Source organism: Rhinatrema bivittatum, chromosome 14 (assembly GCF_901001135.1).
Source record: "Rhinatrema bivittatum chromosome 14, aRhiBiv1.1, whole genome shotgun sequence".
NCBI classification, from domain to species: Eukaryota; Metazoa; Chordata; class Amphibia; order Gymnophiona; family Rhinatrematidae; genus Rhinatrema; species Rhinatrema bivittatum.
Window position 1 is genome coordinate 16523584 of NC_042628.1, and position 13128 is coordinate 16536711.

At 45.5% G+C, this 13128-nt stretch overlaps 1 protein-coding gene across 3 annotated transcripts in view; it reads left to right on the forward strand.

Moving 5' to 3' along the window:
- The window catches only part of TECPR1 (tectonin beta-propeller repeat containing 1), a 57311-nt gene extending 44797 nt beyond the window's left edge, over positions 1-12514 (forward strand). For 2 of the 3 annotated variants that reach the window (XM_029577233.1, XM_029577235.1), the window contains 5 exons: positions 2294-2429; positions 3285-3377; positions 4661-4767; positions 5828-5947; positions 6750-12514. In XM_029577233.1, coding sequence (XP_029433093.1) covers positions 2294-2429; positions 3285-3377; positions 4661-4767; positions 5828-5947; positions 6750-6947 — 654 coding nt within the window. In that variant the 3' untranslated portion in view covers positions 6948-12514. The remainder of the gene's footprint in view (positions 1-2293; positions 2430-3284; positions 3378-4660; positions 4768-5827; positions 5948-6749) is intronic. The other variant, XM_029577234.1, reaches the window with a different exon arrangement.
- The last annotated feature ends 614 nt before the right edge of the window (positions 12515-13128 follow it).

Consider the following 13128-nt stretch of genomic DNA (forward strand, 5'->3'; position numbering starts at 1 on the left):
GCCAGCCGGCCTTGCCATATATAAGACCTGCTTTTTTTTTTTTATCTTGTTCGTACTTGTGGAAATAAAAAAAAAACAGAAGGGTGAATAATCAAACGATAGCGTAATTCAGAATTCACCTGCTCTTCCTAGACACGCGGTTACGAAAGAAACCTTGCGTGACCGTCACGGCTTTTTCCAGTCAGCGACGCTGTCATTTCAGTGAGCGACGCAGCTCAGCTGGCAGGTTAAAAGCTTAACCTCCACACCGGCCCTCGCAGACTTCTCAAGCCGGTTTTCGTCCAACGTCTCTACGAGTGAAACACTACTGTGAGATGATAAATAAGATAGTCGCACTACCGTGCTATGAAACCGAAACACTGACACAGTGCTGGCAGTGTCGGGTGGCTCTCCTATAAGAACAAGAGGAGTTTTCAAGTCGAGTTCTTTGTATTTTTTTTTTTTCCCCAAAAAAATTGCATATTGAAAAATTCTTCAAAAAACCATTTGTATGACCAATGATTATAACTTAAGACGAGGTCTGGATAAGACCAGCTTGATTTTCTGCTATCGAGCAGAAATTTCCGTCTTTTAAATGATGGTCATAGATGTTTCTTTTCACTCTTAAAATTCACTGTAATGTACATTGTGGAGGAAAAAGCTGTTAACTGTATAACTGATTTTCAGGCCTGAAGGGGTGCAGAGTAAACCCACCTTCTGGCTTTTTTCAGTTTGTCATGACTTTGTGAATATTTAATAAAAAGATTAAAACGTAAAATTGACTGTAAATTCCATAACCCTGCCTCCCACCAGCAAACATGCTCTGAAAATGTAAAATGAGATGATAACATAAGGTATGCCATACTGGATCAGACCAAGCAACCTGGGTCCAACAGTGGCCAAGTCCCAAGTACCTGGCATGCACCCGAACATTAAATAGATCCCAAGCTGCTATTCCTTATTGATTCATAGCAGATTTCAAAAGCTAATCTTAAAAACGAGATTACTGGCCATATAGATAGAGATGGCTTAATGGGAAAGAGATAATATGGTTGAATCTAAGGGAATTCTTGTCTTACAAATGTATTAGGTTTATTTTGAAAGTTTAAATAAACACATAGAGAAAAGTGGACCAGTGGATAGTGGTATTAGAGACTGCTCAGACAATTTCAAAGTCATGGGATCGGAGGGTGGTGCTCTATTGTGGATTGGTAAAAAGGCCAGAAACAGAGGGTTAGGACTGAATGGGCAGTTTTCCAAAGGTCATTAATGGAGTGCAGCAGGGATCAGTACTGTTTAACCTACTCATAAATGATCTAGAAAAGGGAACAGTGAATGAGGTGATCAAATCTGCAGATAATATAAAATGATTCAAAGTTCCAAATCAGCAGCAGATTGCAAGGAACTGCAGAAGGACCTTGTGAGACTGCGGGACTAGGCATCTGAATGGCAGATGAAATTTAATGCAGAAAAATGCAAAGTGATGCACACAGGGGAAAAATAATCCAACTACAGGAACACAATGCTGGGTTCCCTATTGGGAGTCACCACACTGGAAAAGGACCTTTAGGGTCCTTGTGGAGAATATGTTGAACTCCTCCACTCAGTTTTGTGGCACTGCTCAAAAAAAGCAAATAAAATGTTAGGAACGGAGACTAAAACAGAAAATACCGTAATGCCTCTGTATGGATACACAGAACGACTGCCCCTTGAGTACTGTGTGCAGGTCTGGTCACCCCATCCCAAGATAGATATCGTGGGACTATAAATGTTGACTAGGAAGGGAATAAAAATGATAAAGGGGGCGGAGCTAGGAAAAGAGACAGCTGAGAGGGGACATGATAGAACTGGGGTGGAACGGGTAAATAAAAGACAGTTATTTACCCTTTCAAATAATATTAAAACGAGGGGACAGTCCATGAATCTAACAGATTTAAAACAAATTGTAGGTATTACTTTTTAACTCTGCACATAAGCAAGTTGTGGAATCTGTTGCCAGAGGTCATGGTCAAGGCGAGTAGCATAGTGGGGATTTAATAGAGGTTTGGACAAATTCCTGGAGGAAATGTCCATAAACATTATTAGCCAGGTAGACTAGAGGAAGCCATTGCTATCTGTTTGAATGAGTAACCAGAAATGTGTTCTTCTTTTTGGGATCGGCTGAGTACTTGTGACCTGGGCTTACCACCGTCTGAGACAGAATTGCTGGACTCATTGGACCTTGGTCTGACCCGGCATGGCATTTCTTATGTTCTTATGTCAACGGAGGGCTATCTGGCTAAAGCAAACTTTCCGATGTATAATTTCTTATTAGGGCTCATCCTGGCTTCATGTCGGCACAGACCAGCCATTCATTTCAGTGTCCGTGGGCGCAGATCTGCAGGTGTGGGCCATTGCTAGAGACGGCTCTGCCTTCTACCGTGGCTCGGTATCTCCACAGCAGCCAGCGGGTAAGTGCGGAATGACTGGAAATGGTGTCTACGTTAAAAACACAATCCAAGAGATGAAACAATTTTTTTGCATCACATCTTTTGATATTCTATAGACAGAATGGGAGGGTTCACCTCTAGGTTCAGCGCAATTGGAAAATGCGAAGAACAGCTATCTGTCTGAATGCCCTCGTGTGTCCTGTGGGCTCGATCGCATTTATTTGTGATCAAGACGCGGTGGGCACAGCAGCACAGTGTGTAAATAGCTGCCTTCTGTCAGAGGTGACCTTCCATCAGGATTCTGTAGGAAGGTGAGAAGGTACACGCTGAAAGTAAACAGGCTTAATGGAAAACACCGATAAGGCAAAAAAAAAAAAAGTCTGAAAGCTGGCTAGGTGCACGTTAAGTAATATTGTAGAAGATAGATGGACACTGTGTTACATAATGGTAGTAATTAATGTTTATTTAGCAGCTTTCATTCTAAACTGGATCTCAGTGCACTCTGCAATTGAAAAGTTTTGCAGCATGAGGTGGCAAGTCTGCCTTATCAGTTGTGGTGCCTGATCCGTGGTGAAGGGAACACAACAGTAGGGGTAATAGCAGCAGCGCTACTCTGCCACCGCCACCACCACGAGTACCCAACTTGTAGCTGGGTAAGCTGATGACTTTGCCAAGCTCACGGAGAGTCGGTGGGAGAGTAAGGTTTGAACTAAGACATCACATGCGCTCCTCCTGCCTCGCACGCCAGACACGTCCTCCATATAACAGCACAGCTGTACGGTACTGGAAGCTCCGTCGCGACGGGTTCTGGAATAGGTGCTGGCTTATGTTAATGTTCCTCCCAGTTTATCAATTAAGCATTCGTTGTCGTTCTAGGTGACTGCTGGTACCACGTTCCCTCCCCTCAAAAGCAGAAACTAAAACAAATATCTGTCGGACAAACCTCTGTCTTCGCTGTGGATGAGAATGGTAAGAAGCTGCTCGTTAACGCAAACGTGAGAGCTAAATTTTCAAAAACCCAGACGGATGAGCGTCACCTTACAAAGCGTGTTAAGAAAATAAATTTACGCAAGTCCACCGGAGCAGGTGGTTTTTTGTTCTGTTGACAGAAACAGGGTCTGAGATCAGATGTAGAGAAAGTGGAGAATTCCTCCAAAATTGTATTTATTTATTGTAACTCTTTAGGGAGCAATTTTTAAACAGCCCACGGAGCTTGCAGGCCATGGGTAGATTGTACTCCTTGAATAGCAAGTTCATAGTCTTTAAAAATGCGAGCCGGCATGGGGAAGCGAGTGCGTTAGTACTCAGCGCACTTTACACCTGCTTCTCCCACCCTGATCCTGCTGACAATTCTCAGTAGGTGAAACCTTGCACACTGTGAATCTGCATATGGGGGGGGAGGGTTAAAAACACTGTTTGACACACGAAAAATGTGTTTACCTTTGTGCAATCTTTGGGAACTGCACTCCTGTTTGCAGAGACCCCCAAAGCCAAGCAAAAACAGATTACTTTGCCTTTCAACTTGGACTTGCAATTCTAAATAAAATCAAGACGTTAATCGACAGCACCAACTCTTAGAACCATCCCCAGGTGGCATTTATTTCATATTATTAACACGCTAAGTCCAGCATCTCCCCCCGGACAGGGGCAGACATTTTCAGATCCCCCCCTTAAGCTGGAAGATGAGCGTCACGATGGAAGCAGTCTCTGCAGCGCGCCCTTTCCGGGAGTCCTCCAAAAAAAGTAGGCGATGGTGTGAACCAGGTTGTGGCAGCAGCTTTGGGAAGGCAAATTCAAGGTGACCCGGTACACCTTAGTAAGCGAAACACGAGGGACAGAGAAGTATCACTCCCAGGAGCAGGTTCCAAAAATGCTGGATAATTTTACATTCCCACCACTTATGACACCCCACAATATCGCCAACAAGAGGAAGATCTGAACCTACCCAAAAAAATCTCCCAATGGATATACAAATGTGTTTTTGATTTGTGTTTTTTTGTTTTTTGTTTTTCATTTAAGTCCTCACTACCCCTTCATGGAGGTTTTTCTTTCTTGGTAGCCAGTAGGCACGAGCTGTGTGGATTGCCCCTTCTTGTACGCTGGACAGAGCGTGCAGCTCGTTGGGGGTCGATCCCTGTCCGCTCCCACAGCTCCTTGCCACGTTCAGACTGCAGGGAGGCACTGGAAACGCTGGCTGGCAATGTACGAGTAACCCTCTCTTATCGCGTGCTAAATGCTGCTCCTTTCCACAGGTAACTTATGGTTTCGCCAAGGAATTACCCCGAGTTATCCCCAGGGATCCAGTTGGGAGCACGTCTCAAATAACATCCGTAAAGTGTCTGTAGGGCCACTCGACCAGGTCAGTGCAAACCACATCTGAGCATAAAAGTTTTTGATGATTTTTACTGTGATTGTCGCTTTGATTGCTATTCATTAAGGACCTAATGCAGGGAGAATATTGGGAGCTGCAAGTTCCCAGTTGGCCGGTTGAATGAAACGACTCGTTAGGCACAGGGCAGGCTCGTTGTTTCGTTGCGGGCGGTCTGCAGGAGGCCAAATCTAAAATGGCAAATTATGACAGAAAAAAAGCAACTTTAAATCGAAATTCTCACTCTTATTTCATTTTCCTGTGGTTGATTTGTGTGTTTGTTTTGTTTTTGGGTTTTTTTGTTTGTTTTTTTTTCCAAGAGGGCTCTGTATATTAAGCTGTGCTGAAACCGCTTTATAACTGCCGGTTTTGATGTGCCCGACTATTTAGATGCAGAGCTCAGCAGAGTTACCCTGACTGCATTCGGCATGTCGGGTTTTCCCACCCTTAAGCAGCCCGATGGATGCGCAGGGACTGATTGGCAGGGGCAACCTCTTCTCACCTCCGCCACGGGAAAACAAACGTGGCCTTAGGAGGCCTATGAACCTCCAGGCCCTCAATTGCACCCCCACCCCCATTCCTTGTCTCCAAGCAGTAGTCTACCCTCCCCCTTAATCTGGCAGGAAGAGCCCCTCCCATCAGCTGCCTCTCCCGCCTCCGAATGAGTGGCGCGTGCTGAACCCGTGAATCACTCGGCCTTAAGTTTGATGTGGCACCAGCAGGGCCAGGGGGTGCTGGGCTGCTGCCTTCAGGGTGGGGGGGGGGGGGGGTTGGTTCAGGAGATCAGAGTCCACGTATTAATTTGTGTGGGTAAGAGGGGAGGGGGATTTCAGACAGCGCCTGAATTTTCCTGCCTTACCAGTCACAGCCCTGGACAGCTAGAGGCGCAGGCACCGGGCTTTGCACGCAGCGAAGGTAAAAAGCAATCCTGGAGCCGCACAGATTCTAGAGCCGTGTCTGACATTTTGTTACGGTCACAGTGCATTGCGTAACACGGCGGTTTCTCTTTCCATGCCTTGAACGTGGCTGTGACGCCTGTGTTCTCTCTTAGGTCTGGGTAATAGCCGACAAAGTCCAGGGTAGCCTCAGTCTCAGTTGTGGAACTGTCTGTCACCGAACGGGAGTCCAGGCGCAAGAACCCAGGGGCCGCTCGTGGGACTACGGAATTGGGGTAAAATTTGATTAATGTGGCACTAACCATGTGGAGGGGGCTATGAGATGCAAGCAAGGTGGGGGGAGAGAGCAGTCTGTGAGTGACGCGATCGGAGTGGGGTGTGGTGGTGGTGGGGGAGGGGGGAGAGAGAGAGGCCGGGCTCTGGCCATTTTCTCCAAATTAGGACGCCTTTGAAGGGCGGCTTTCGAGTCCGCGGGACCAGTGCTGAAGCCAAAGTAGCCTTCTGGCTGCTAGGGTGGATGCCACCCCCTACCCTGTCACGGCTACGCCGACCCCGGCCCCAGCTGGAGAGAGTCTCCTCTTCCAATTCTTGCGCATGCAAGAATTTAATATCCAGCAACTAAAGGAAGAGGAGAAAAAAAAAAACTCCACTTAAAAAAAAAAAAACTCCATGGAGGCAGAAAGCGCTGTGGGACTGTTCCCTGATTTTTCAAAGTTATCAGTGCCACAGTGTTTTATTGACGCTTTTACTGTGGAAATTGTTTTTCCCTGTGAGAAGCTGCAAGAAATCAAATCCTGGGGCAAAAGAACTGGACCTGCATCCCTTTGCCCGAAATCTAAATGTGGCAGATTGGCAGGTCCTTGTTCTTGTCTGTAAACCTGTTTCATTTGATTGCGAGAGGATTGATTTTATTGCAGAGTATAAGCCAACTGGGCCGGCTCCTGGTCTTCAGGGGAGCGTTAGGGATTTAAACTCTGGCAGAATCACAGTAACTGAGGTTATGTTGTTTTTATTACTGATAGTGTTTAAGAAATCTGCCTCCTTTTTAATTCTCCCTTCCTATGGGACTTTCTATAGGGAGGATGGGAGCATATTACAGTTAGAGGCAATGCAACTGTACCAGCTAAGCTGGCATTACAAAAGGCCTCCGATGAGCAGCCAGGCCACTCCTCGGGTCCTGACGGCGGAGAAGATGCAGGGAAAAGGCCTCCGTTTAAAAGCACCTTGGTCATCGCTGAGGATGGGGACTTCGATGGGAATGCAGTGACCTGCTAGCGCTGGGCCCATGCTTGCTCTCAGCCACTGTAATTCTGAAAAAATTGCACTGTAGTAGCATGGGCTGCCGTCTTAAAGCAGATGTGAACCAAACTCAATGCATTTTTGTTTCTAAAGGCATCCTGTTGAGCTGTACGTTAATGCAGTCTGGGCCTCCTGGACGCATGACATTGAATTTGTTATTCAGCATATTAATAGAATGCACTGCTCGGTGGCTATTGTAATCTGAGTTCTCGTAGAAGCAGATATTGTAAACTCGCAAGAGCAGGTTAGCAAACTAGAACGGATGCATTAAGGAAACCGTTAACTTTCTGAATAGGTGAATATTTTTGCAGACTTGTACATGTATTTATTCTTGCTCTGGGGAATGATTTGCTCTAATATTCCTTGAGATACTCTAGGATTTATGGCCCAGTATTAGCCAGGGCGTTTCACCCCCGATGTAGGAAGTCCTTCTGGCCCCTCCTTTTCCGATGTAGTGGATAAGCTGCTTCCCATTGTTAAATACTTGGGCTTTAAGAGGATGTTGATTTAGGTCCTCCTGTAGAGATCTGTGAACTGTAAAGTTTACCAAGCTAACGCTTAACCTCTCTGGCCATATTAAGTATATGGCCGGTTAAGGTAAGGCAGGAAATGAAAAAGATTGGTGGGCCAGCAGCTCCCTGATCCCAGCAAAGAAAGAAAAAAATGTATCGGGGCCAGAATGGCTCGATTTCCCCCTCTCTTTCTATTTTCCCTGATACTTGTATCTACTCCTAAGGCGTAAATGTGCTGTGGGAGAGGGCTAACCTCCCCCACATCTGCTTTCTGCATAGTAATACTTTTAGAAAATATAGGCCTGTCATCTCGGTGTCTGACATTGCTCTGAGACCATTCACTAATAGCAACGCAGGTCACTTCAGCAGGAAGATGCAAGCCTGTGTCCTCTCCGCTGGACTCTCCCTTCTTTCAGGATGTGAACTTTTGGGGAGGGGGGGGGACGCTTGCATATTAATTTTCATGATTGGCAGATGGGAGGGGGATGTCAATTTGATTAGGTATGCCAAGCATACCCTATACCACAGGTCCACATGGGGTCCCTCTCCAATCTTTCTCTGCGGAGCTGTAAGCCTTTTGGAAAACTTTCCTCTCTTCTCGGGTTTTTTCTCATTATTCCATCGCCAGGTCCCTCTCGGTGCCTCCCGTACTGTTCCTAATCAGGGTTTTCGGCGATTGGCTGCCGGCCATTGCCACCTGCCACCATTGGTTTTGATTTTTGGGCCCCTTTGTTTCATCCCAACATGGCCACGTCTGCTTTTTGGCAATGCCCCAGTGCCCAAGGACCATGTCCTTGGGCACTGGGGCATGTCCTCATGAGATTATGTGCCTCTGCCTGGGGGGTATCGCTTCATGTCCGGTGTTGCCGCTCGTGCGCCCAAATGATGCCGAACGCACATCTACTTCGACTTGACAAGATGGAACAGCTCTTTGGGTCTAAGAAGTCTGAGCCATCGGCATGTGTGGAGCTGGGAGCCACACCAATGGATGCTGTGCCATCGACATTGGCGGGACCATCTGTTACGTCAGTGCCATTGGCAGATTGGGGTGCTGCAGACCAACCTTCGTCTATCTCCTCCAGGCCAAGAGTTTTTTGGGTTCCTTGTCATTGGCCTCAGCACCAGGAAAAGACTAGGCTGAGCATCGAGGGAAGCCTGAAGAAGCATTGGCACTGGTCCTGTCATTGCACGGTACCAGGCATGGGGATGCACCGGCTCATGCCATGATGCCCCCCCCAAAGCAACCCTGCAGCAAGGAGTGCCAGTCCTCCATCGGGGCTGAGGGTCAGTGACTGTCTTCACTGGTGCCAGTCACCAATCTGCCTCATGGGTCCGAAGATCTGGCCACCCTCCCTTCCTTCCCAGTCAGTGATGGTATTGTCAACGTTTAAAGAGGAGCTGGAGCATCGAGTCCAGCTGGCAGTGGATCAGGCACTGCAGGGCTTCAGTCCTGTGGCACAGATGGCATCATAGCCAGTGTCGCTCTTCCTTGTACCACTGCTGGTGAAGCTTAATGTGCTCATCGGTGCATTCCAGACCCAACTGGCATTGATTTCCAGGACTGCATTGGTGCACCAATACCTCCCCTACCGATATGGTGGTCCTTGCTGGTTCCTCTGAGGAGAAAGCTCCACCTGGGCTGGCAGAGACACAAAGGCCTGTTGTCCCCCCTATCCAGTTTTACTGGTGCCTGTACCCCTCTGGATGAAGGCCGAGCACCTAGGGTCCTATCCCCTGTAACTTACAGTAAGGATGAGGATCCCTGGGGGATGATGCCTCATAGTCCTTCTCGGAGAGCTCTGAGGGTCTCCCATCAGACTCTTCTCCACCAGAGGAGTAATGTAAGTCTCCGCCTGAGGATTTGACCTTCACAGGGTTGGTAAGGGTAATGGCAGAAGCCATCCCGTTTCAGAAATGAATGGAAGAAGATGCCAGGCACAAAATGCTTGAGATCCTCCAGTTTGTGGAGCCTCCTAAGGAGATGGTGGGGGTCCCAGTAGATGAGATCTTTGAAGAGCTGCTGCTAAGGATATGGGAACTACCCCCTCACAGTGCTTCCTCTTAATAAGAAGGTGGACGGGGTTTACTTCCTCCAGAAGGCTGCTGGATTCGATAAGCATCAGCTGCCACACCAGTCGGTGATGGTCAAATGTGCTCTCAAGATTATTATTGTTTGTTTGTTTGATTAAACAAACCCATCAGAGCTGTTTACGTTGATAATGGATGGAGACAAAAATTGCAACAGAGAGTCAGGTCATGCCACAGACTCGGATCTGTTTTGAAACTGCTTTCTTTTCTCCAGAGGGGAAAAAATGGAAGGTGGAGTCTGCTGCTGGTCCTGACCAGGTTTTTTGGGTTTGGGGAATAGAAGTAAGAGTGTTTTAACTACTTTGAATATTGTGTGATCATTTCAATCAGACCATGAGGAACTGCCGAAGGCCCTTGTAAGACTGGGGAACCAGGGCATCTAAATGGCAGATGAAATTTTAGTGATGCGTAAAAACGAGAGGGAATAATAATCCAAACTAGAAGTGCAGAATGCTGGGTTCTGTACTAAGAATCCTCAGCCAGGAAAAGTACCTCGCAGTCCTCGTAGACAACGCGTCAAAAAAAAACAAAAACCAGACAGCACATTAGGAATTCAGAAAGGAATAGAGAATAAAACTGTGAAAATAATACCTCTGGGTAGATGAAGGGTGCGATGATTCCCGAGTGTTGTGTGCAGGTCACCCCATCTCAAGGCAAATTTCTTGCATGCAATATAAGAAAAGCTTTGCAGCACCAAATTGCTCCAGATTTGTACAGAATTGAGGACATTCTGCGTATTCATTTTCCTTGTGCCTAACGTGGCACACTCCTTCCTTGGCCGATATGTTGCATGCCTGAGTGGGGACAGCGGGTTACTGTCCTGTGCACCCTCCTGGTAGGTGCCCTAGAGGGGCTGTGACTGACTGACTACCACTACCAGCTTCTAGCTGAAATCTTCTCAGGGCTGGATTCAGACATTTACGTGGCTGATTATGGAGCTGCAGTTTGGGAGTAATCTGCAGAAAACCCTGCTTGGATAATCCTACTGATTTAAGCTGTTGCATTGAATAACGTTTCAATACGCAGCCACAGATCAGACACTGAATATCTTCTATGTCAACCATGTTTTTCTTCAGGCTGCATGGCTACTCATTTAAATTCTGGGTCACATTGCTGCCACTTATTTTCCATTGCTCCTCAATCTTCAGTCTTATATTTGTACAATATAACCTTACGGTAGGACATATGTGATACTTTGCTTACATCCTATTAACGTTTTACAAATTTGACATTTAAATACCAGCATGTGTCCTTGCAGTGTTTCAGTATTACACATGAGACGTGGTAACACTCACTAATGCAATTAAATCATTCCTTAGAAAAGTCTTTAATGAGCTGCTTTGTAATACTGCAAGAAATCGGAGAACAGCTGTGCTTGGAAGAGTTACAAATGACCTCTCACACACTCTGGATACAGATGCTCTACCCTGGCTATGTTGATGTCAGACATGACATCACAAACACTGCATGATACTACTGTGTGATGTCACTCTGACGCTTCCAAACATCTAGCGGATTTCAGAAAAGTTGCTTAAAGTATATTTTAATAACTGTAACAAAATACTTGAAATGTGTATTTTTAAAATGTTTTAGTGTATATCAGGTACAATTTTTTCTTAAGATTCCAATTGTGATAAATTCAGTCGAAATGCTTTATAATGGTGTCTGACGAGATTTAAATGCATTATAAGAGTAAGTTTCAGTGTAGTCTGCATTGTTTATTATTGACATTGTTTTGTGCATAAAGCTACAGAAAACATCTTTGTAGACTCCTCAAAATGTTAACTTTCAAACTAGCACAAGGGGTGCATATTTGCATGCATACGTCGGCCTGTGCGCATGTTATAAAAATCGGCTGTACGCACGTGTACTGAGTTTTAAGTGGGTGTGCACAAATCTCGCTTCTAGTGCATAAATCGAGGGATTTTAAAAGGGGGAGGAGCTGATGCCATTCCCAATTTTATCAATTTGTCAGCATTTTGGCCAGTTAAGAGAGAGGTCCTCCACCCCCCTCCAATTAGCCCTGACCCTTAAACCCCCCACAGATGGGCCTAGTTTTCTTTAATTTTTAACTCACGTGACAACCATAGCAGGGGCCCTCGGCGTGTGCTGGGATGTGTAAGTATTTATGCGCACAGCTCCGATTCATTCCTTGGCATGCCCATACTTCGACCCTTTCTGAAATCTTTGGAGATGTGCACGTGGTGGGAGATGTGTGTAGCCAGACTGCTTTTGAAGTCCACTTGGTGCATGCGTCAGGCTTAAAATTCACCTCCGTATGTGCAAATGAAGGTAACACAAAGCATTAACTATATGGCACAATAATGTATGAAGGAAGAATTTCTCTCCACGCTGTAGAGTATCAGTATTTTCATTTTAAATAGCAAATGTTTGTGTGTAGGCACACAGAGCAGGTGTGGTGTGTAACTATTACATATTTAAATAAAATATGTACAGTACATTTTGACATGTGAAGAGAAGCTTGTTAAGGAATATCTTATTCTGCTGCTCATGGCCCACTCGCAGAGGTATTTTTAAATGTTTGTGCTTAAGAAATACTGTGGTGGCATTAGATCATGTCCACAGAAAGCCAGGTTAGGTGTAATCCCCTGAACCAGCATCACAGCCATAGCATTCTCTATGCGCATTGCTCTTGCGCCCTCAGAGAAAAGCAGGATCCCATTCTATAAAAGGTTCTAATTTTATATTTAGAGTCAGTGGGGATGAGAAACGTGGCAGGGTAAATTTTAGTGGACTGGTCATTCATCTCTAGGCTTTTATATTAAATGTGGTTTATAATGTATGTACAGGGTATTGGCTTAATGTTGACTGCCAGGACCCAAATGCCAGCTGATACTCATATGCCTGATCTGTTTACTGTAAACCGACATGATGTTCAAAACTAATGCCGGTATATCAAATGTTTTAAATAAATAAATAAATGTGCTGAACACATGAACAAGGGGTGCATAGCAGAACTAGGATCTTATGATTGTGGTGTCATCGCAGTAATCTCAACACAAATGACCTCTACTCCCGCGCTAAAACAATGCACAACTTAGGAAAAAAACAAAACCCCTCAGCACAAGGCACACCATAGCAGCCCTAATGCCAAGGACTCAAGCAGCACTAGCCCCACTTATGTAAAGGCAGCAGTGCACCTCTTATTTATTTAGCTTATATATATTTTAAGTTTAAATCATTTTTATTGCTTTTCAACCTATGGAACACAAAGAACAGCATTCATTGAACAGGCTGAGAACACTGGGGGATTCTTCCTCGTGTCCCTATTAATCCAGGAGTCCTGGCTTATATACTTCTTCATATACCACCCACTCCAAAAGTACAAGGTGGTTTACATAATTACACACACACTTAAAAATATAAAATTAAAAATAAAACAAAAAAAAAAGTGTGTTGTGTCTTATTGAGAAAACACAATAGAGACAGATACAAGAAGCCTACATCCTGGTCAATTATCTCACCTCGGTCACAGATAAACAGACCTTCACCAAATACAGAATGAAAGACCAAAATCCACACCCTCTCGAACCCTA